This window comes from Colobus angolensis, unplaced genomic scaffold (assembly GCF_000951035.1).
Source record: "Colobus angolensis palliatus isolate OR3802 unplaced genomic scaffold, Cang.pa_1.0 Scaffold53, whole genome shotgun sequence".
NCBI lineage: Eukaryota > Metazoa > Chordata > Mammalia > Primates > Cercopithecidae > Colobus > Colobus angolensis.
In genome coordinates, this window is record NW_012118821.1 from 11,890,589 (window position 1) to 11,912,345 (window position 21,757).

General features: G+C 52.3%; 1 protein-coding gene across 3 annotated transcripts in view; it reads left to right on the top strand.

The window, feature by feature from the left end:
• MYT1L (myelin transcription factor 1-like) overlaps window positions 1–21,757 on the top strand; it is a 536,085-nt gene that overhangs the window by 498,690 nt on the left and 15,638 nt on the right. For all 3 annotated transcript variants that reach the window (XM_011960959.1, XM_011960961.1, XM_011960960.1), the window contains exon 22: window positions 17,392–17,483. In XM_011960959.1, coding sequence (XP_011816349.1) covers window positions 17,392–17,483 — 92 coding nt within the window. The remainder of the gene's footprint in view (window positions 1–17,391; window positions 17,484–21,757) is intronic.

The following is a 21,757-nucleotide window of genomic DNA, read 5'->3' on the forward strand; positions in this document are numbered from 1 at the left end:
TCCCCCTGCCCCCACGCCACTCCTGGGGAAAACTGGCCTTACTGAATCACTTTACAAGGAAGCCTTCAGGGACTTGACCTCTCTGACCTTTGGAGTCAGCTCCCTGCTCTGCCTCAGGTCCTTGCATCAAGGGCCCTCCGCTTTCCCCGAGGCCTACCCTGCATTGACCCGGTGCCCGGTGCCCGGTGCTGCCTCCCAAAAGCCCCTCAGACTCTTTGCTTCTTTTACTTTAATCTCCATCTTTTAGTGTGTGATGGGAAACAATTGGGAGGGAAAGAGTCAGATTCAACATCTGTCTCAAACTGTGAATCCCAAAGAGCCCTGTGAATAGCAGGAGTGAGAGGTGACATCTGGTCCTCCTCTGCCTGAAACAAGCCAGTGTTCTGGCCCAGCGCTGACAGGGGTGGAGCATGACCCTGCTTTGTTTTTGCAGGAAGATTTCCTCCTGAGGCACTCCCACATTCGCCCGTCCCCCAGCCCTCCCCAGGGCCTGAGAAGCATTCAGCAGATGCTGAATGAAAGCACTGAGCTTCAGCAGGGCCCTCCGCACTAGCCCAGGAAGCCAAACTCTGTTCCATGCCCGAGCACCGTGCTGGTCTTCTAATTTCTTCTCCAAAGTGGCACAAACAAAGCAGCTTATACCCAGGCCCCGTCATTAGCTCAGTTTTCCCACGGTGGAAGCCCAGGCTGGCCTAAGGGGGTCCTCTGCAGGTGGCATCCCCCCGGAGCTCACGGTCCAACTCACAGCTCATTCGGGTTCCTGGCAGAACTCAGCTCCTGAGCTTGCAGCCGTCAGGCCCGACTGTCCTGCTGGACGTTGGGCAGAGGCGTCCTCCATGGATGAGGTCCCCAGGTCCTGGCCACACAGCTGGTGGCCTCACCACGTGGCAGCCGGGCTGGGGTCTCATAGGATGTCCCCCCATCATGGGAGCAATGACTGTACTGTGTTCACAGGGCCACCCACACTCAAGGACAGAGGCCCATGCACAGTAGGTGCACACGGGGAGACTTTGGGGTCACCTTAGGATTCTACCCACTGGAAGGGGGCTCTCCAGCTACTGAGCTAGGATCTTCAGAGAAATAAAGATTTCAAGACAGTCTCTGTCCTGAGAAACTTAGCCTGTTAAAATTTTATAGGGAAAACCAATATACAAACAAAAAATCGACAAGACAAACAAACAGGATCATTCTTATATCCAATAAAGAGATGGAGAATCTGATGTTTTAAAAGCAAGTTCCGGCCGGGCGCGGTGGCTCAAGCCTGTAATCCCAGCACTTTGGGAGGCCGAGACGGGCGGATCACGAGGTCAGGAGATCGAGACCATCCTGGCTAACACGGTGAAACCCCGTCTCTACTAAAAAATACAAAAAACTAGCCAGGCGAGGTGGTGGGCGCCTGTAGTCCCAGCTACTCGGGAGGCTGAGGCAGGAGGATGGCGTGAACCCGGGAGGCGGAGCTTGCAGTGAGCTGAGATCCAGTCACTGCACTCCAGCCTGGGTGACAGAGCGAGACTCTGTCTCAAAAAAAAATAAAAATAAAAATAAATAAATAAATAAATGCAAGTTCCCATATGTGAATTAATCTCAATTAAACAAACAAACAAAAAACTTTGACATCCTCATAATTAGTGTGAAGCTAAGACTGTAATTCCGATCTTTTGATTTCTCCAAATAATTTCTAATAAACATAATATTACTTAATTCTTAAGGGAAGAGTAGGTAGGTTTTCAGGAGTATGCCAACTTTTTAGTGGAATTATGTTATAACATGTAAATTCTACCAATGTATCTGTTTCCTGTAACTTAACTAATTGCTGTCTTCTCCTGCACTGTATGGTGAGAGCGTGCTCTCCATAACCTAGGTGGCTGTGGTGCCTCCCCCCCCATCTTCACCCCAGGTGTACCTCTGGGGCAAGTGGCAGCTCCCGGGGGGCCCCTGTCCCTGCCCGAGCACCAGCCTCATGGGCAGCTCCTCCACCTTCCCAGCTTCCAGCCCTGAGGCCTCCTGTGTCTGTCGCCATCAGGAAGGCAGGGGAGTGGTGTGTCTGAGGTCGCTTTCCCCAGCTCCATGCTGCTCTCAGGGGAGGGGGAGAAAGTCTGGCTCTCAGGCCACTCCCTGAGAACCCACAGGCATCTAAACCCCTTTGCTCCTCCCTCCCCCTTGTCCGTCTCCTGCCTGGAGATTCCTTAGACGCCACCTGATGGGGATGCATCCTTCCAAATCTATGGCTGCTGCAAGGAGTTCCTTCTGTCTCTGGGATTCGGCATCCACAAAGCGAAGCCTTTGAAATGCAAACGCCTTTTCTGTGATTTTTGCCTCTAATAACTGTTCCTTGAAGTACCAAATGCTAGCCAAAATGGTGGTAAAATGCATAAGAAGAACCAATTCTGCATCGGCCGGGACACTGCAGGGTCCTCCCCCTCTCTCTCCTCTGGATGACTCAGTATGCGTTGACTGGGGTACTGTGCAGTCCTCCCCTACTCTCTCCTCTCGACAGCTCGCTGCATGGATCCATCCCCTGAGTGCTGGTCAGTGTTCCCAGAGGAACTGCAGAGGGGCTGGGCAGTGTTCCCCAAAGGAGCCATGGAGGGCAGTGTTCCGGCGCCACCCTTGCATGACCTGGCCGGGGTGTCACAGGCTGGCCTCCGAGGGCCTAAGGCTCAAACTTCAGGATGAGAGCAGCTCAAATGCAGAGGCCCGCGCCCCTCTCCTCCCTGCGCTCAACCTTCTCTGGGATCCGAGCTCTCCATCCAGGCTGGCGTTGATGTCCGACACGTTCTGGCCCCTATCCTGCCAGCCTTCTCAGCAGTCTGGGTTGGAAGGAACATTCCAGGAAGGCAGTATTTCCCAGAGGACGGAGCGCCGCCCTGCTCTGCTGGGCCCAAAATCACCTAACCCTGGAGAGACATGGAGAAAATAACAAACTGAATCTACTTTACAGATTGTTGGAAGAACTCATTGGGGTCATGTATATAAAATGCTCAATGCAGGGTTCTAAGCATAGGAGTATGTCTAGTAAGTCTAGTCTGCTTTATTAGCTGTTATTTAAATTTGTTCTATAGCAAGAATTGCTCTCTGTTTAGAATCCAAACTAAAAACATTCCCCAACCCCCATGGAGAGGGCGTGGCACTTTCCCTGGAAAGCCACTGAGCATCCCATATCACCTCTGTCCGGTGGTCCCGCTGGGGGGAGGCGTGGCCTCATCCTGTGGGTAGTGCCAGGGACAGCGAGGCCCAGGCCAACACTGTGCTATGTGATGGTCACTGGACACCTGAGGCTACTCAGCTCTTGAAGTTTGGCCCCTGTGACAGAGAACTGACTTTTTAAAATTGTTTGATTTCAGTAAATATAAATGTAAATTTGACCACAGGAGATGAGGGCCACCACCACTGGCAGTGCAGGGCTGAACACGCTGCCAACCACAGGTCTTCCTACAGACACCCAGCCTCATCGCTGCTCCTCCCAGGAGCCTGACCCGAGTCCCACCTGCAGGGCTGAATATGCGGCCAGCCATGGGTCTTCCTACAGGCACCCAGCCTCGTCACTCCTCCTGCCAGGAGCCTGACCCACCTGCAGGGCTGAACGTGCAGCCCGCTGAGGGTCTTCCTGCAGGCACCCAGCCTCGTTGCTGCTCCTCCCAGAAGCCTGACCTGAGCACCCCCTGCAGCCTTCGCTTCCCTCCTGGGGTCTGCTCAGAGGCTGCCCTCCAGCGCCAACCACACCCATTCCAGCCGCTGCCTGCTCCTTCCTCCAGGACCTTGGAGCCAAAGCCCTGAGCCAGATAGGGTGAACCTGAGTGCCCCGAGTGGAGGCAATTACAATTGTAGTGAAGGCTACAATTACAACTGCCACAGCTACAGCTCTGACAACGACGGCTGCAACCACAACCACAGCCACAACAGCTGCACAGCTGCAGCTCTGACAACTACAGCTACAACAGCTACAGCTCTGACAATGACGGCTGCAACCACAACCACAACAACAAGCTACACAAACAGCCCTCACCATCACAACCACCATGACTGTAACAGCCAGCACCACCAGCTGGGCGCCCCTGCTGGGTCTGCCCGGGGAGGCCACAGGGCTGTGCAGCAGGACAGATGTCTCCACATGGATGATCTTTTCCTCCCACGTGTCGAGGCCATTTGAGGAGCTTAGGGCAAAAGCTCACATTTGCAGAAGAGTTATGGTTCACATGTGAAAAAGAAAATGAGGTGCAATAAGGTCCCTTTCACAGGTGTGGGGGCCAGGTCATCAACACATCCCTTCGGGAGACACAGGCAAACCACAGCAGTGATAATGTTAACAACCGAGCCTCCTGAGAGGCAAAGGAGAAACAAAACCAAACGTTTCCCTTCTTCTGCTGGGGTTAGACTCAGTCCTCGGCAGCAGGCGGCCCGAAAGGGGCCCTCACAGCAGAGGAGGGTTTCCCCATGGGGACAGCAGCCGCAGTGAGGCAGTGGCTCCTGACTGCCAGGGGCCCAGATGCCTGGGTCCTGCACCTCAGCCCCTGACACTTGGAGACCACCTCAGGGTGCGTTTGCTGCCACAACAGCCATCCTGTCCCTGGAGGAAGGAAGGGGCCCCTCTCAAAGGACACTCAGGCTGCAGGCCACACTTCCGCCTCTATCCTCAGACCCATGTGGTCCCAGGGCCAGCCCTCGCCATCGTGTGGCAGCCAGGTGCCTGCTGGGCACACAGGAGCATCCCTAGGGAAGAGGGACTGAGAGTGGACACCCCATGCGCTCTCCGGGAAACAGACCCAACCCACACAAAGATGGCAGACACTTTGTAGAAAGGTGCATGTGTGTTCCTCAATACTGGTTTATTAGGCATCTCTGTTGGGACTCCTGGCCAAGCTCTACAGACTGAAATCACAGTTATCTCCACTCAATCTTTAAACACTACTAAAATGACCCACTATCCTCTTACAAACCCACAAATATAATGCAACTAAATAACTAAATAAGGAAGGAAGTGCAGAGCATCCCATCCACAAAGCACTGGGAGCTGTCCAGCCCAAGCACACATGGCTCAGGCCTCAGCTCCCTGCAGAGGAGTTGGTAGGGGAGGGAGGGGGTGGAGAGAAAGAAGGAAGAAAGAACCCAGAAAAAGAGGAGTGAGGAGCGTGCAGAACCTCCATAGAAAAGAGGCTGGGACCTTGAGGGTGAGGATTCAGAGTCGGTCAGAAAACAGAGGACCAGTTGAACTCTCTAAGAGGGATTCGACTCCTGGGAGCCCAGCCACAGGCCTCCTCCTCCCCAGAAGAAGGAGAAGCTAGAACAGAAGCTCTGGAGCTGGTGGTAAGAAGAGCTGGAAACAGGATGAGCCGTTGTACTGAAGATGGGAACATCAGGTGACACAGAGAGGCCCCAGGGCCTTGGTCCTGTGTGACTCCGGGAATCCAGCGGCTTCTCCTGCTCCTCTGCCTTCTCCACTCCCCGCCACTCCAGAAAGAGCAGGGGCCTCTTCTCTAGAACCAACAGATCCAAGATAAAGGGCCTCCAGGCACCAGTGTCTGGGAAGTATGAGTGAACAGCCAAGGACTCTGGCCACTGAAGGCAAGCAGCAAACAACATGCCAGAAACCAGGTAAACAAACCAGCCTTACCAGGGGGCAAAAAAAGCTCAGAGGAAGCAGAAACATCTCTGGAAAGAGAGCAGTCTTCTTAAAAACCTATAATTTGTCATCAGACAGAAAAGAACAGAAAGAACATTAAAATATATTGTATTCATAACCCAAGAAACATTCAGAGAATACGAATATCTTTTTTAAAAAATAAAAAGTTTACTTAGAAAGTTAAAATGCAAAATTGAGGTAATGTCCCATAAATTATAAAGAGATGAGAAAAGAAGGTAAAAGATTTTGTTTAAAAAAATAGAGAAAGAATTCAGGAGAGTTAATAATCAACTAATCAGGAGTTTCTGAAGAAGTAGAGAGAATAGAGAAAATGGAAGAAAGAAAATTCCCAAAGAAGGAAAACAAGGAAAATCCCCACAACAGAGCGCTTGAGTTTTCAGATATAAAGGCCTCGTAGGCCTCGTTGAGTAGCCACATAATCATGAAATGGTCTGTGTCGTCCAGGGCTCTGCCCGAGAAGCAGGACCAATAGGATTTATATACAGATGGGTCCATCACAAGGAACTGTCCGACACCATCTGGGGCTGGCTCAGCAAGTCTAGAATCTGCAGGGCAGACAGACAGCCTAGAAACTCTTGGTCAGGACAGGTTCTCTTCCACAGGGAGGATTTCTTCTTCCTCAGGGAAACCTTAGTTATGTTCTTAAGTCTTTTTACTGCTTGAGTCAGGCCCACTGAGAGTATTGAGAATAATCTCCTTACTTAAAGTCAACAAGGCCAAGTGTGGTGGCTCACACCTGCAATCCCAGTATTGGGGAGGAGAAGGCAGGAGGATCACTTGAGCCCAAGAGTTTAAGACCAACCTGGGCAACATGGCAAGACACCATCTCCACAAAAAATTTCAAAATTAACCAGGCATGGTGATGCATCCCAGTGGTCATAGCTATTTGGGAGGCTGAGGAGTGAGAATTGTTTGAGCCCAAGAGTTGGAGGCTGCAGTGAGTATGATCATCCCTCTGAACTCCAGCCTAGGTAATAGCAAGACCCTGTCTCAAAAATAAAAATAAAAATAAGCCAACTGATGGTAGATGTTAGTCACTCTACAAAATACCTTTGCAGCAATGCTTAGGTAAGTATTTCATTAAACAACCAGGTGCTGTATCCTCTCCAAGTTGACATATAAAACTATCATAGCCAACCACACAGAAGTTCATCATCATGAAATTTTGAGAACCTGGAATGGGGATACAGAGAGCGAGAGAGACAAATAGAGACAAAGTGAGAGACAAAAGAAAAGGAAGCTAATAAAAGATGTACTGAACAGCAATGTGGGAAACAATAATCAAATAGAACAATGCCTTCAAAACTCTTAGGAAAATGTTTGCACACTCAGTATTCTATACTCAACCAAACTATCAATTTGGAATGCAAAAGCAGCAAGCCCCATCCAATGGGTGACCAAGCCCCAGCCCTTCTTACTCCTCTTGAGTGGGTGCTCTCTTCTGTACCCTTGCCATTGCTGCCTCAGGCTGTACTCCCTCATTCCTCCCCGAGTCCCCTCTGCCAGCTTCCTCCCTGGCCCCCCACTGCCCTCTGCTCTCCGCAAGCATCCTCCATGCTACTGCTAGTGAGCTCTCCACCAAGCAAACCCTACTGTGTGGTTGCCAGGATCACATGCTTCCAATCCTTTGTCATTGCCTAGAAGCTAAATCCATTCTCCTCTGTAAGGTACTTGAGATCTTCCCTAATAAGCTCTTACCCTTCCCTCCAGCTCCCTCTGTCTCTCTGCCCCTTGGCTGCACCCAGACCTAAATTCAAAGCTGGAGACATGCTGCTCAGGCTTCTTCCGCCCTTCCACTGTTCCTCGTCCTCTTCAAACAAATGTCTATCTTTAAACACCCATGCAGACTCCACCTCCCTCTGTAATGGTGCAGAGCATCATGTCGTTAGATCGTGCGCCTCCCTCTATGGCGTATGTATTCACAGGGACCTCTGCCTTTACTGCACTGGCAGGGCCTGGGCGTAGCATCTGTCACTCACGGGTGCATAGAGAGAGGCCGCAGGAGGAGGAGTGGAGAGTGAGGCCGGTGCCGGATGACCTGGGTGTAAACTCAGCCCTGCCTTTTCTGACTGTATGGTCTGGGGCAAGTTAGCTATTCTGCTCAGTTCTCTCCTCTGTAAAATGGGATGGTCATAGGTTGTTTGAGCGGTGGATCAAGTCTGAAGAGCCTACCAGCACATGATAAGTAAAGCATTCACAGCAGCTCACCACTGCTGTTAGCACTGTCATGACCCTCCTGCTAGGACTGTACGGAAGTGACTCTTCAAAACGTCCCTTTTCAGGCCTCCTTCTCCTAACAGTGTTTTGATCGTCACTGCTGAATAGCAGTGGCTCCAGAATCCATCCCTTGGCAGGAGGTAGGTGGACTCCCTGGGCTGCAGGAACGAGCTGTGTGGGTAGCTGCCGTCCCTCAGGCTTTGAGAGGGACCTTTGTTTCCTGAGGCAGGTGGACGTGCACCCCAGTGGGAGGGACCTGGGCTGGGAGCTGGGGGCCCTCTGGGTGGTCACACAGCCACCCAGGGCTGCACTTCCTGTACCACCTGCCTGTGTGGCTGTGGCCGAGTCATCCACCCGGCACAGAGGTCACCGTTCTGGAAACGCTCCCCTTGCTCCATGGTTCGAGAGCACCCTGTTTGACACAGAATATTTTTAGGGGAAAAACCTCCAAATTCTGGATCTTGGCTTGAGAAGGGACCACCATGCCATTGCTTCCCACTGAGATGGAAGCAGATCTGATACATAGTCAGCGGCAGAAATGTCACCTGGCTCCAAAAACACCCTCCTGCCCTTCCTCACACATGCTGGGGCCAGAGTCCGGGAAGCAAACCACAGAAAAGCTGCTTCTGTGGAACCGGGGCAAACGCAGCAGAGGCTGTGGCTGCTGCACCACATCCGCGTTTGCTTACTGAGGAGATGCGCTCCGTCATCATGAGTCAATCAATGACAAGAACAGGATTAAAATCTACAGTAATAGTGTATGTATGCACCCAGAGTAGATGGTGTCTCATATAAATTATATACAGGTAGAGTATTATAATAGTAGTGGTGGAATAGTGAATAGTAAAATAAATAAAATGTTGTTAGAGTGAAACTCAGTGGGAAGGAAACTGTTTGCCCCTGGCTGGGTGGAGCTGATTTTCAGAGGCTGCTGAATCGCAGACAGCACCTGGCTGGGCTCTTCCCACCCAGAGCTCTTTGTCCCGAGTTCTTCTCATCCCAGCACCTTCCAGGTGCAACAAAGCTGCACACACTCCCACCTCCTCTCAAATTACTTATTTTTCTTCCCAATCTGTGTCTTATTAACCATATCCCCCTTCGAAAGTTTCACTTCTTTAGTTATTTCCAACCGTAATGCTCTCCAGAAAAAGGCCCTTCTAGGCTGATGTCCTGATAAAAATGTCGGGGCCTCCCCTGGAACCTTCATCTGGAATTCCTGGTGCTGACGCCTGGTGCCAGACGTCTGGGGCCTGGGGCAAGCGGGTGGAGCAGCCACTTAACTACTTGCTGCCCGGAACTTCACGTATTGAAACTTGGTGACTTTCAAACCTACCCTCAGCAGCACTTGACTTTAATTGGAGAAGCGTTTCTGTAACAGGCTGCTGGGTCTCACATTCAGAACCAACGTGTGGATGAAATAGGAAGCACCCTCTCACCACCCGAGACCAGCCGTGGGCTGACCTCCGTGGCTGAGCCAGGTGTGTGGACTTGCCCCTAAGAGCCCTGGGCCAGCGCCATCCCCAGGCCCCCAGGCCACCGCTAGATGGCACTGTCCCCACGCCGGGGCCACCACCCCCAGGGCTGTGCTGGGCCAGCTCACAGGGTTCGCTTCCAAATTGGACCTGAGCTGGCGGTGCAGTCACTGGATTGGAATTGGCGGCACCGACACAGCCGCGTTTGGACAGAATGCATCATTCTTCAGGCCCGTCTTTGTTTCCTAATTTAGTTTCCCAAACTCTTGCTGAAGGCTCCTGCTCCTTAAATAACACCATTATTTGTCATTCCCAGCAGGCAGTTTTATTAACTGAGAGTGAAGAGAAGCAGCATGAGACTGTGGGCACAGCTGGCGCTGAACCTCAGTGTGGGTCCAGGAATGTGGACTCTGCAGTTTCCGGCAGTGTGGTGTCCCCATCCCCCCGTCCATAGAGGGCTTGCCTCCCTGCACCGGCGGCCTCTGCTTCCCGGAGCGGTGGGTCCTCTGGGTGGTTCTCGCCCATGCACTTAATTAGCCACACACCACTTAGTTCTGTTCCTTTATTTTCAAAGTAGGAGAAGCCGGGATGGGGAGATCCCTAATAGATATGACTGTTTAAATACACTTAATAAGGAAGATTTTAATCAAGTCACGAGAAAATGGGCCTTTTTGACATGAGAGTAGACAAGTATCCCAGTCCTCACCTCCCAGCAGGAGCCACCTTCTGACCACACTGAGTGATTTCAGGAGCTGAGGCCCCCAAGGGGAGCTGACGACAAGGTGGCCGTGTGAAGCCCCGCTGGAGCACAGCATCTGCGGGGGCTCCGGTGCTGCCGACAACAGGGGTCCACCCTGGGATGGAACCAACGGGCCGGACCCCAGCGTCCTCTGGTCTACCTCTCACCCTACAATGCAGGCCCCAGCCCCCCAGCCAGAGAGTGAGGCCCCATACGCTGGGGCATGGGAACGGGACAGGTCCGCTCCCAGGGTGGCCCATAGCTGTCACTCCTTACTCCGCGCTCACTCAGTGGCCTTGAAGGAAGCGCCTGCAGCGAGAGAATGTGGGTGACGGGGTTTCCCTGAAGTCAAGTCAAAGCAGCCAGCCGTGCACCATGTCCATCCTCATTTTATGCGCCTTTGTCTTGGCGTAGTCTCAGCAGCTGCTTTTGGCTGCGGCTTTTAAGCTGTGAAAGTATTTGCTGGGAATGTCCTTGGCTCCTCATGCAGCACCTCCTCCCTGTTAGGCTGGTTTCTCTGCTGAATCTAAAACAGGAGGGAGGGAGCATCATGAGTGGCACTGGGGCTTGAGCGCTCCTTCCTCTCTCCTCTGGGGGTGCCCACCAGGGCCCAGAGCTTCTGGGAACCCGGCAGGGAGCTCTGCTCCTGAGCCAGGAATTGCCAGACACCACAGAACTGCTGTCTGCGGGGCCTGTCCGATTTTCCCAAGTGCTTCTGCTTCATTTGCTAATCCATACAGCGTAGCTCAGAACGATCGCTTGCCTTGGGTCCCCAAACACTACCTGAGCTGGAAAGTACTTGTGTGATGTGTTAGTAATGGATCATACAAAATTTTTAACATGGGACTTTAAGCCGTGAAAATTTCTGTTTTATTTCTTAACAACAACAAAAAGGCTGAATGTGGTGGTTCATACCTGTAATCCTAGCACTTTGGGAGGCTGAGGCAGGAGGGTCGCTTGAGATCAGGAGTTCAAGACCAGCCTGGGCAACATAGTGAGACCTAGTTTCTATTAAAATATTTTTAAAAGAAAAAAGAGGTAACTGTGCCACGGGGCTTTCCGTTGGCGATGAAGTATTCTGATGCACAGGGAGTCACACACAGTTTCTCGGGTGGTGCTGTGTGCCTGGCACCTGTATGCCTGGAGCCACTCTCCGGTCTAAGGGTTTGAATGCAGGAAAAGCCACCTATGGTTAAGAAGAGACAAAAAAAAAATTCTAAACTAGAAAAAATAAAATACAGGACAAAGGAGAGATGGGCCAGGCAGCCCTGGGACACTAGCCTGGCCGACTGTCTGGTGCCTGGAGGCCAGGAGTTCCGGGCAGAGCGTGGGGAAGGGGTGGCTGTCAGGGTTCCATGGAGGTGCACCCAGGGGGATGCACCCCCACACTCTCCCTCCTCAGAATCAGAGCCGGAAAGCAGCCCGGCCTCTTGGCCCCTCCTGCTTCCTGACCACTGGGAGGCAGGACACTGTGCTTCCTATTTTATTCACACAACAGACATTCCTCCAGGGCCCATGGTGTCCCTGGCACGAACCACGATTCTGAGTGGAGGGGATGGAAAGGACGCAGGGATGGCCCTCCTGGGGTGGAGCTGACAGTGTCATGAGGCAGGAGCCACTGAAGAAGCAAATGCACCCCCTCGTGACGAGTGGGAGCAGGGAGGGACCCCAGCGACAGAGAGGACGGCGAAGGGGCCTGTTGGTGCCGCTGAGCGAAGGCGGCAGAGACATCCGCACCAACACAGCCAGGCTCTGGGAGCTGGGTCACCAAGCCCAGCCGCAGAGGGGCCTCGCCTCGGGCTGTCAACTGTGTCCCCCATAGAGCCAGGCCTACAGCGGCTGGAGCTCACTGGGCTGTTTCCACAGGACGGAACCTCACCTGTTCTCCCAGGCCTGGTTATCCTGACATCTGCCTTTCGTGGTTCTCATTTAATATCCTTTCTCTGTATTCAACCTTCAGAATATCCCTATGAGGTAGGGAATTTTGTTTGCTTTTAAATTCCCATTTTACAAATAAAACACCTGGGCTTAGAGAGGTCGCTAGAATGAGTCAGCAGCGGAAGCAGGACTTAGCAGAGAAAGTCTGACTTCCGAGCCCGTCCTTCGCTTCTCGTCCTTCGCTTCTCCTTGGAACTCCCAGATTGTGGGTAACAAGAATCCCCCAGAAACAAGCCTGGAGCAGAGCCAGGGAAACGAGGTTCCACTCTCCGCCCCACCACTACGGAGCTGTTCATTCATGGGCGAATGCTCTCCGCCAGGCCTGCACCTACAATTCTGCAAGCATTTAGTCTACTGTGGGAAAAAGAAAGTGAGATCTGCCCTAAAGGACTTACCTGAGCAGATCTTTAAAAATTCTGCAGCAAGACCCATGAAAGAGAAAGAGGCTGGGGAGCTCCGCAGCCCCAGTGAGGTGGAGACTGGGGGCAGTTTCTGCAGAAGCCGAATCCTAAAGGAAAAATTGCTGACATGTCAGTCTGTTTCCATTTTCTATGCTGTGCATTTTTACTAAACACGTCCCATCTGCAAAGGCTCCTGGACGCCGGGATACACACAGCAATGTGTCCGGCATTGCGGGGAACCACCCTTAGACCAGCAGAAGAGGAAACAATAACCAAGGATGTGAACCGCCCATGTCCACGTCCTGGGAGGCTGCGCCCCAGGGCACGGGATTCGAGGAAGGCGACGCTGTGGTGGGCCCGAGCCCGGGCCAGGAGGGCCTCCTGGTGCAGGCCGGGCTCTGCTTTGTGGACAAAGCGGTAAAGAGTTGGGAGGTCAGTTGGATGGGGACAGGGCGGGACAGCAAACTCAAGTGGGAGCGCCAGGGGCATCGCTGGCCTGGGGAATTTGTGAGTGGACAGTGGGAGGCAGCACATGCGAGAAGAGCCCGTCGCGGAGGCCCCTCTGGGACAGCGGCCTCCAACCTTTTGGCACAAGGGACCGGTTTCGTGGAAGGTAATTTTTCCACAGAAAAAGGGTGGGATGGTTTCCGGATGAAATCATTCCACCTGGGACCATCAGGATTCGCGTCTCCTAAGGAGCCCGCAGCCTAGACCCCTCGCAGTTCTCAATAGTGTTTGCGTTCTTGTGAGGATCGAATCCTGCCGCTGACCTGACAGGAGGCAGAGCTCCGGCTGCGCGGCCCGGTTCCTAACAGGCCACGGCCCAGGGTTTCGGGACCCCTGCTCTAGGAAATGTTCCAGCATTGGCTGCTCTCAGAGAAGCTGCTGGAAGCTCTCCTGGGGGCGGGGGCAATCACGGCTGAGCCCCTGGGGCCGTTTCTCAGCTCTGGGATGGAACGGTTGGGACCTAGGCTGAGGCCCAGGGGCCCCGCAGAGGGAGAAGCACAGACCTGGACTGAAGTGATGAAGAGAAGGGAGAGGTTTCAGGGCAAACAGCAGAGGCTGTTCGCTGAGAGGATGGCAAGGGGGAGGACGCAGGCCTTTGTGGCCCTCCCTCCCTCCCGACCTGCAGCTCCTGGCCCCTAAGTGCCATTCACAAACACAGGGCAAGTCGAAGGGGCCGGGAGGTTCAGAGGACGGAAGATGGGAGCTGCTCCCTGCATTTCTGAGGGTCACACTGAGCGGGGCTGGGCCACAGGCACCGTGGACCGACCAGGCGTCATCGTGGTCCCACACACACCTCTGCAGGAGGCCCTCGCCCCAGCCTTCCTCTCATCTTAGCCCAGGGCGGCAGCCGCACTCAACAGTCGTCTTTTTTTCTTTCTTTTTTTTTTTCTTTTTCTGAGACAGAGCCTTGCTCTGTCGCCCAGGTTGGAGTGCAGGGGTGCAATCTCGGCTCACTGCAACCGCTCCCTCCCGGGTTCAAGAGATTCTCCTGCCTCAGACTCCCGAGTAGCTGGGATTACAGGCGCCCGCCACCATGCCCAGCTAATTTTTGTATTTTTAGTAGAGACAGGGTTTCACCCTGTTCGTCAGGCTGGTCTCAAACTCCTGACCTCGTGATCCCCCCACCTCAGCCTCCCAAAGTGCTGGGATTACAAGCATGAGCCACTGCGCCCGGCCAAGAGTCTTCTTTCAACTTGGAAGTCCTGCAAAATCCTGCCGCAGGCCTCTTCGGGGACTCCGCCTGCACCTTCCAGGGCCTGGGTGCACTCACACTCACCCTGGGCCTCCACTCACTGAGCCATCACAAAATGCATTCAGACATTTTATGCTTTCAGAAATCGTCACTAGGCACCTGCTCTGTCTCCAGCACTCTCCCATCCTGGGGATACAGAGCAGTGAAGGAAAATTGCATTTTGATCTTTGCCCTCAAGAATACACATTCTTTTCATTAAACTTCACAAACACAGTCAATTCAATATTTTATTCTCATTTCACAAGTGAGCAAACAGGAATGCATGAGCCTTTCCTAGCCAGCTCCACATCTTTTGTGCATTAGAGCATCAGGGGGTGCGGTGTGAGGTTCGATGGGCCTCCTGGTCTCACGAAGGACTTGCCAGATGTGGTCACCTGACTACAGAGTCTACCTGGATGGGGGGGGAGCACAGGCACACCTGCAGGAAGACGTGTGCGACAGCCGCAGTGTGTCCAGTGGCGGGAAAGGGAAAAGTGGCGTTAAAATCCAAGCATCCTGTTTTAGGAGAGCCTTAACAGATCTTCTGAGAACTTATTTTTACAAATGAAAACATCCAGCTCGCCGTCAGAAGCAGATTTAAGGATAAGCTAGGGAAGCAGAAGTGTCGGCCCCCACCCCAGCTGGATTTGCAGGGCATCCTGCTGGGATCTGATGGGGAGGCAGGAGAAGACCCAGGAGGGGGCCCCGGAGTGGGGGCGACTGCCAGGTTGTTGCCCAGGCCCCATCAGGGAGGCCTGAAGAGGAGCCTGTTCCCTCTGGAACGCGAGGGGTTCGGTCACGCCCCACACTAAAGAGAGCTTGAGGAGCACAGGGACTTCCAGTGTAAACAGCAGCAGGCAGGGTGAGAGGCTCCATCAGAAGCAGCAGTGCCAACGTCTAGTAACGAATAAATGAACAAAAAAACAGCCAAGGGAACCATGAGCCAGGACCCCCTCAGGGACTATCCAGATTCCTGGGATGCAGTCAGGGTGAGCAGGAGAAGCCAGGGCGCCCACCGTGCCCACCCCGTCACGCCACCCGGCTCCCAGAGGCCTCTCTGCTCCTGGGGCTTCCTGTGGGGCTTGCCCTGGGATGGGAGAGGACACGGGAGCTGATGATGCGGGAGCTGATGACGCCGGGGTTAAAGTCCCCGCTGCTCCTTCTCCCACCGAACCTAGGAACGTCATCAGCAAACACAGCAGTTCACAACCACAGAGTTCTGGGATGAGCAACAAATACTGGTGATCGTCTTAGACGTTCTAGAGCTTTCAGGGGACACAGGCAACAGCAATGATTATTTATAATTTTATGAATATTCTGTTACAATTATGAGATGCAGACATCACATCAAAAAAAATAACAACTTAGACCTGTGGTGTTGATGAAGAATACTGAAAATATTTTTATACTAAGATAGGATTTCCCCAAAAACAACCGCTAATATCCCCAGTGGAAAATGTATTACGATCAAGTTCTGCTATGAATTTCTTCAAAAAAATTTTTTTAAAATGTATTACAGAAACAATATCTAGAAAGCTTAATTATATTAGTGCAGATATTAAAGAGATATTTCTAATAATTATGTAATCTGCCTGCGCTAGTAAATAGTGTTTCTAGATATATCCCTAACACATATCTGCTCTCAGCAGATGGGGGAGCCAGAAGGGAGATGGTTTTCCCCTGGAGTCGGGCGTGCGCTCCTCCGACTACCCCAGCCAAACTCCACCTTATTTTGCTGGCCATCACACCACTTATGGACAGGGTCCGTCTAACACTTAATATACAGGTGGAATACAATATTATATGGAGAGAGAATAAACATGTATGTCATATACATATATAAAACATAGGCCAGGTGCGGTGGCTCATGCCTATAATCCTAGCACTTTGGGAGGCTGAGGTGGGTAGATCACCTGAGGTCAGGAGTTGAAGACCAGCCTGGCCAATACGGTGGAACCATGTCTCTACTAAAAATACAAAAATTAGCCAGGCATGGTGGCACACACCTATAATCCCAGAGGCCATAATCCTGTAATCAGGAGGGAGAGGCAGGAGAATCACTGGAACCCAGGAGGCAGAGGCTGCAGTGAGCCAACATCGTGCCACTGCACTCCAGCCTGGGTGACAGAGCAAGCCTCTGTCTCAAAAAAAAAAAAAAACCACATTATCTACAGAAGTTTTTCACCTCACCCATAGTTAAGTGCCAGATGGCCCCTGGCCGGTAGCACAGTGAGGACTCCAGTTGACCAGCATGTCCAGGAGCCCCTGGGAGGGAGGGAAGGCCCCTCAGAGGCTGAGGAGTTGTGAGGAAGCCGAGGCACGGGACTGCGTGGAAGAGGCGCTCCGCACACAGGACATGCCACCTTCAGCAAACACCCAACAGGATAGAAAAGGAGGCAGAAGCACCTTCCTGCCCCGGAGGCCACTGGCCACGTCTGCTACATGCGCTGTGAAGAGCTGAGACGCATCCTGACGTCAACAAACCAGTGGCTGAGAAAAGTGAAGAGACACCGGGAAGTTTGAAAACAGACTGAATAGCTGGTGATATTAGAAAACTGTCTAAAAATTGTGGGTGAGATAAGGAGATTGCGGTTATGTTTTCACCCTTGAGACTGGGGAAGCAGGAGGGTACAGGTGACTGGCCTTGAGGGACAGCTGAGTTTGGGGTGAGTTCATTATTCTGCGCTCTCTACTTTTGTAGATTTGAAATTAACTTTTAAACCCAACCTTTCTATAAGCTTGATGCTTCCCATAATAAAGAAGATTTTTAAGCAATATTATCACTCTATAAAAGTTTCAAAAAGCTCTGAAAGTTATACAATGAAGGGCAAATTTCCTCAGCTCTCAGCGCCCCAGCTCCCAAGATCCCCCCTGAGAGGCAGCTCCAGCCGAGCGCCCATGACCAGTGCTCACCACATGCATGAGTACACGGACACACACATGATGCACACACACATGCACCCCGTGTGCATAACTGTCATAGTGTACGCATTGGTCTTTTTGCTTTTTCTCATTGTCAGACAGCCTTTTGCTGGCAACCAACCTAGTAAAATAATGCTCTTCTACACCTTACTTACCACTGCTTCCCTGCAGGGCTGGGACGCTAGACAGTTGACTAATGGCCGTCCTGTGTTGGCAACCAACCTAGTAAAATAATGCTCTTCTACACCTTGCTTACCACTGCTTCCCTGCGGGGCTGGGACACTAGACAGTTGACTAATGGCCGTCCTGTGTCTTGTCCACAGCCTGTCAGGATGCCCGAGAGCCACGTCAGCGATGAAGAAGGCAAAGCTTTCTGGAGAGCAGATGCTGACCATCAAACAGCGGGCCAGCAACGGTGAGCACCCCTCCAGCCCTCGTGGCACACATGGTCAGGAAGGCCCATCAGGCACAGCCATGCCAGCTCTGTGTCCTTTTACAGTTACAGCTCACTTTTCTTAGAAAGCAGGGGCAGGGATAATTCTGGCTCTCTCATCTATAAAGCTAAACAACTTGAGAAAAAAAGCAGTCTTTCTCAAAACCGTCTCCCCGCTTCACCAACTTCACTACTCACCGGAATCACAAGCCCAAGTCCTGAGGGTCTCTCCAGCACTGGTCGATTTGCTCCCTGGAACCCCAGTGTGCCCACATTTCTGTCTCTGTCCCTCCGGCCCTCATCTGCAGTTTCTCCACCCAGGAGCAGCTTTGGGGCCCCCCCAGGCCACAGATAACAAGGATGGCACCCCCCTCCCCTGTCGCCCTCACTCTCAGCATGTCTAGTGCCTGATTTTCTTGATTCCACCTGCAAATCTGTTTTGTTCTGAGGGTGTCTCTTGTCACCAACTGGCACAGGTGTGTAGAGAGTTCTGCAAAGGAAAATTGGGGGCCTCTGGAGGAGCAGGAGAGACGAGAGCCACTTAAACCCTTAGAAACATGCACAGTCCACTCTCATGACCTGGGGACTCTATTTGCAAGTTCACCTCCCTGCGGAAATTAATTTGTAGACACAGCCAGTGATCTCAGTGCTTTCGTAGTTACTCCTGTGCATTCACAGAGCAGCTGAAGTGTCTGGTGTTCCTAAGTGCAGGGGGCTGTGCTGTGTCTCACAGGGAAAACACACACGTTAGCCAAGCTCCCTTCAGACAGGAGTCATGGTTTTGACTGTTGGCTCTGAGTTCAATCTTAAGGAATCCACAGTATCTATTAAATAAGTTGTTTTTAAATTGGAGCACACATAAAACAGGTGTATTAGTCCATTCTCATACTGCTATGAAGAAGTACCTGAGACTGGGTAATTTATAAAGAAAAGAGGATTCATCGACTCACAGCTCCACATGGCTGGGGAGGTCTCAGGAAACCTACAGTCATGGCGCAAAGGGAAGCAAACGTGTCCTTCTTCACATGGCGGCAGGAGAAAGAAGTTCAGAGAGAAGGGGGAAAAGCCCCTAATAAAACCTCCAGATCTCGTGAGAACTCAGTATCAGGAACAGCATGGAGGTAACCACCCCCATGATTCAATTACCTCCCACCAGGTCCCTCCCAAGATATGTGGAGGTTATGGGACTAGAATTCAAGATGAGATTTGGGTGGGGACACAGCCCAACCATATTAACAGGGTGTTTTTATTTTTCAACTGACAAAAATGGGACCAGAGGCTGGCAGGAGCTTGGCCCCTTGTTTCCAGAAGCAGTGATTCTGCTCTCAGCCTGTGTGCAGGTAACTTTACAGCGCATGGCCCCTGGGAATAATGAGATCAGCTGTAACCTGTAGCCATTGAGCAGACTGGTCCCCTTCACAGCAGAAGCCCAGCCTCCCCTTCTCAGCTCTCACTTGCAAGATGCACCCCTAATTTTGTATTTCTAAAAGGAGCCGGCAAAGCTCTTCAAGCACCACAAAGCACAGGATGCCCTGGGCTGAAGGCTCCCAGACCTGTGATGCACAGATCCGTCCTGTAAAGCTGACCCTGGGCAGAACCTGGGACCCTCCTGCTATACGTTTACCAAAGGGCACCTCCTCCCCAAATCCACCGAGTGAGCCACACCTGAGCAGCTCCCAAGCATGCAGGCACGAAGACCCTGGCCACAGCCATGGGGGTCTCCTCTCATCTGACTGTTATTGGTGGTCCTGAGGACAGCATGAGAGATGCCTGCATGTCCCACGTGTGTGCCTGCAGGATTCCCTGTGCCAGCAGCCAGCACAAACTGTTCCTCAACATGTGGCCCATTGTTCACCAAAAAGGTCATCAGCTTCCTGATATTGGTCCTCAGAGTCTGGGGCTCCTGGAGGCATCCTGCCTCCCAGGCTGCTCCTGTCAGTTTCTGCCTTCCAGAATACCCTGACCCACCCTCACAACCTCCCCCTGTGGGTGCAGTCCCAAGCAGCCAGTGTAAGGACCCTGCTTTTGAGATACCAGGATAGCCAATGTTTGCTTCCCAGTTAGTATGGAGCAGTGTTCCTTGCCAGAAAGAAAACATTCCCTGAGCTCCATCCACATGCCAGGCGCAATTCAAAATACTTAGAGGGCATTTCACCCCTGAATAACCCTGGCTTAAAGCGGAAATCCTTAGACAATTGATCTGAGTCCATGTGCCTTTGTTCCCCATTAATGAAGGAAGTGGCGGTTAGGTTAGGTAGTCCAGTTCAAAACAGAAAAGGAAAGAAAACATGGAGAGAACAGATCTGCCAATCCTAGAGGAGGAGCCATTCACACCTGGGCTGGTCCACCTGGGCAGCGGTGGGCAGATCCCTGAGGTGGCCGTCTCTTCGTTGGCGGGCCTGAGTCGGCATTTAGGGCACTAGACATTCCCATTACTGCCGCACACAAGGAGTTAATGCACAAAAACAGGTGCTAACTCGGAGGGATGAAGATAAGCAGTTGGTCTGTGACTCTAAACTAGAGGAACCAACAACTGGGCTTCATCCCACCGGAAAGCAGCCAGGGCACGGGCACTCCAGGGTCGCCGCCCACCCGCTGGGCCCAGCTCCTGCTGCCGGGCAGCCTTCAGCCAGGTTGCTGCATTCCACCCGAGCTGCCGGACACAGTTCGTGCAGTGCTGAGTTTCAGGACAGAAACAGTTCCCCTTCTGCAGATCCTACTGCACGCACGTCCACGGGTGAAAAAGAGGAGCTGCAGGTCACTGGGAGAACAGGTGGTGGAAGTGGGTCCCACCCAGGTCTTCCTAAGTCCAAGTGGGTGCTGACGCCTGGGGCTGTTGATTCCTGACACTGTTTGCACCAAACCGACAGGGTTCTTACTGACCCCCACAGCACAGTGGTGTGCCCAGGCATCATTTCCGTGTCTGTGTAGCTAGTCTAGGAAAGGGAATCTTTCCTGCTGCTCTTTAGAAGACAGAGGCACAGCATCCAATTTCTGCTGCCATGGTACCATTCTTCACATCCGAAGCTCTGTGTTCCTGTTGCCTTTGCCACAGATGTGGAAAAGACAATCCCTCTCTTTCTTTTTTTGGACTGGATCTCACTCTGTCACCCAGGCTGGAGAGCAGCAGCACGATCTTGGCTTACTGCAGTCTCCGCCTCCCAGGGTCAAGCGATCCTCCCACCTCAGCCTCCTGAGTAGCTGGGACTACAGCTGTGCACCACCACACCCAGCTAATTTTTGTATTTTTGGTAGAGATGGGGCTTCGCCATGTTACCCAGGCTGCTCTCAAACTCCAGAGTTCAAGCAATCTACCTGCCTCCGCCTCTCAAAGTGCTAGGATTACAGGCGTGAGCCACCGTGCCTGGCCTTAAATATTTTAATAGAGACGAGATCTCACTATGTTGCCCACTCTGTTGCTCCTGACCTCCTGAGCTCAAGCCATCTGCCCACCTCAGCCTCCCACAGTGCTGGTGTTACGGGCATGAGCCACCGCGCCCGGCCTTCTTTTCTTTCATATCCTGAGTGTAAAGCCTTTCCTGGGGTCATTTTCTCACAAGATGCTCAGCAGCTTCCCTCCGCGTGAGGCCCAGATACTGTGCGGGACAGAGAAGCCCCCGGGACCCACCGTGAGGCACTGACTTGGCCAAGAAGGACCCTGACACCGGATTTTAGTTCTTTCTCTTGAGCGTTTGTCTGACAGGGAAGCAGCTATTCCAAATGTCCTTGAGGTTCCCTTCTGGCTCTAAAGTATTTTTCTTTCTTTCTTTTTTAAGTTTAGGGACAAGCTACTCTCATGTCTCTCCCCGACAAGGATCCCCTTATTTTCTTTATCCATGGAGTGATCTCATCAAGCATTAGCCCTCAGCTCTGCCTGAGCAGCCGGGGTGACCCTGTTAGTGAGTCTCCCTTCAGAACCCTGTTGCAGTTCGCCGTATGCCTCTTAGCGTCTTGGCACCTTGGCTGAAGTTGTACAATCAGTGGCTTTTGAGGGGGTAGTGGGGGCAGGGGTAGTGTTTAGGAGAGAAGGAAATAAGATAATGCTTTTTCTTTCCTTTTACTATCACAGCAGAAAGCAAGCTAGGGAAAGGAGCTGTAACCTCCATCGAGCCCCGAAAACATGAAGCACTTTGTCAGGAACTTCATCTACTTATTTCGCTTAATATTCCTGAGAGCTCCAAAGTGTGGGAACTCACATTTCTACTTCAGCTGTAAGGAGAAGGAAATTCCAAGAGGCTTGGAAATTCCACCAAGCC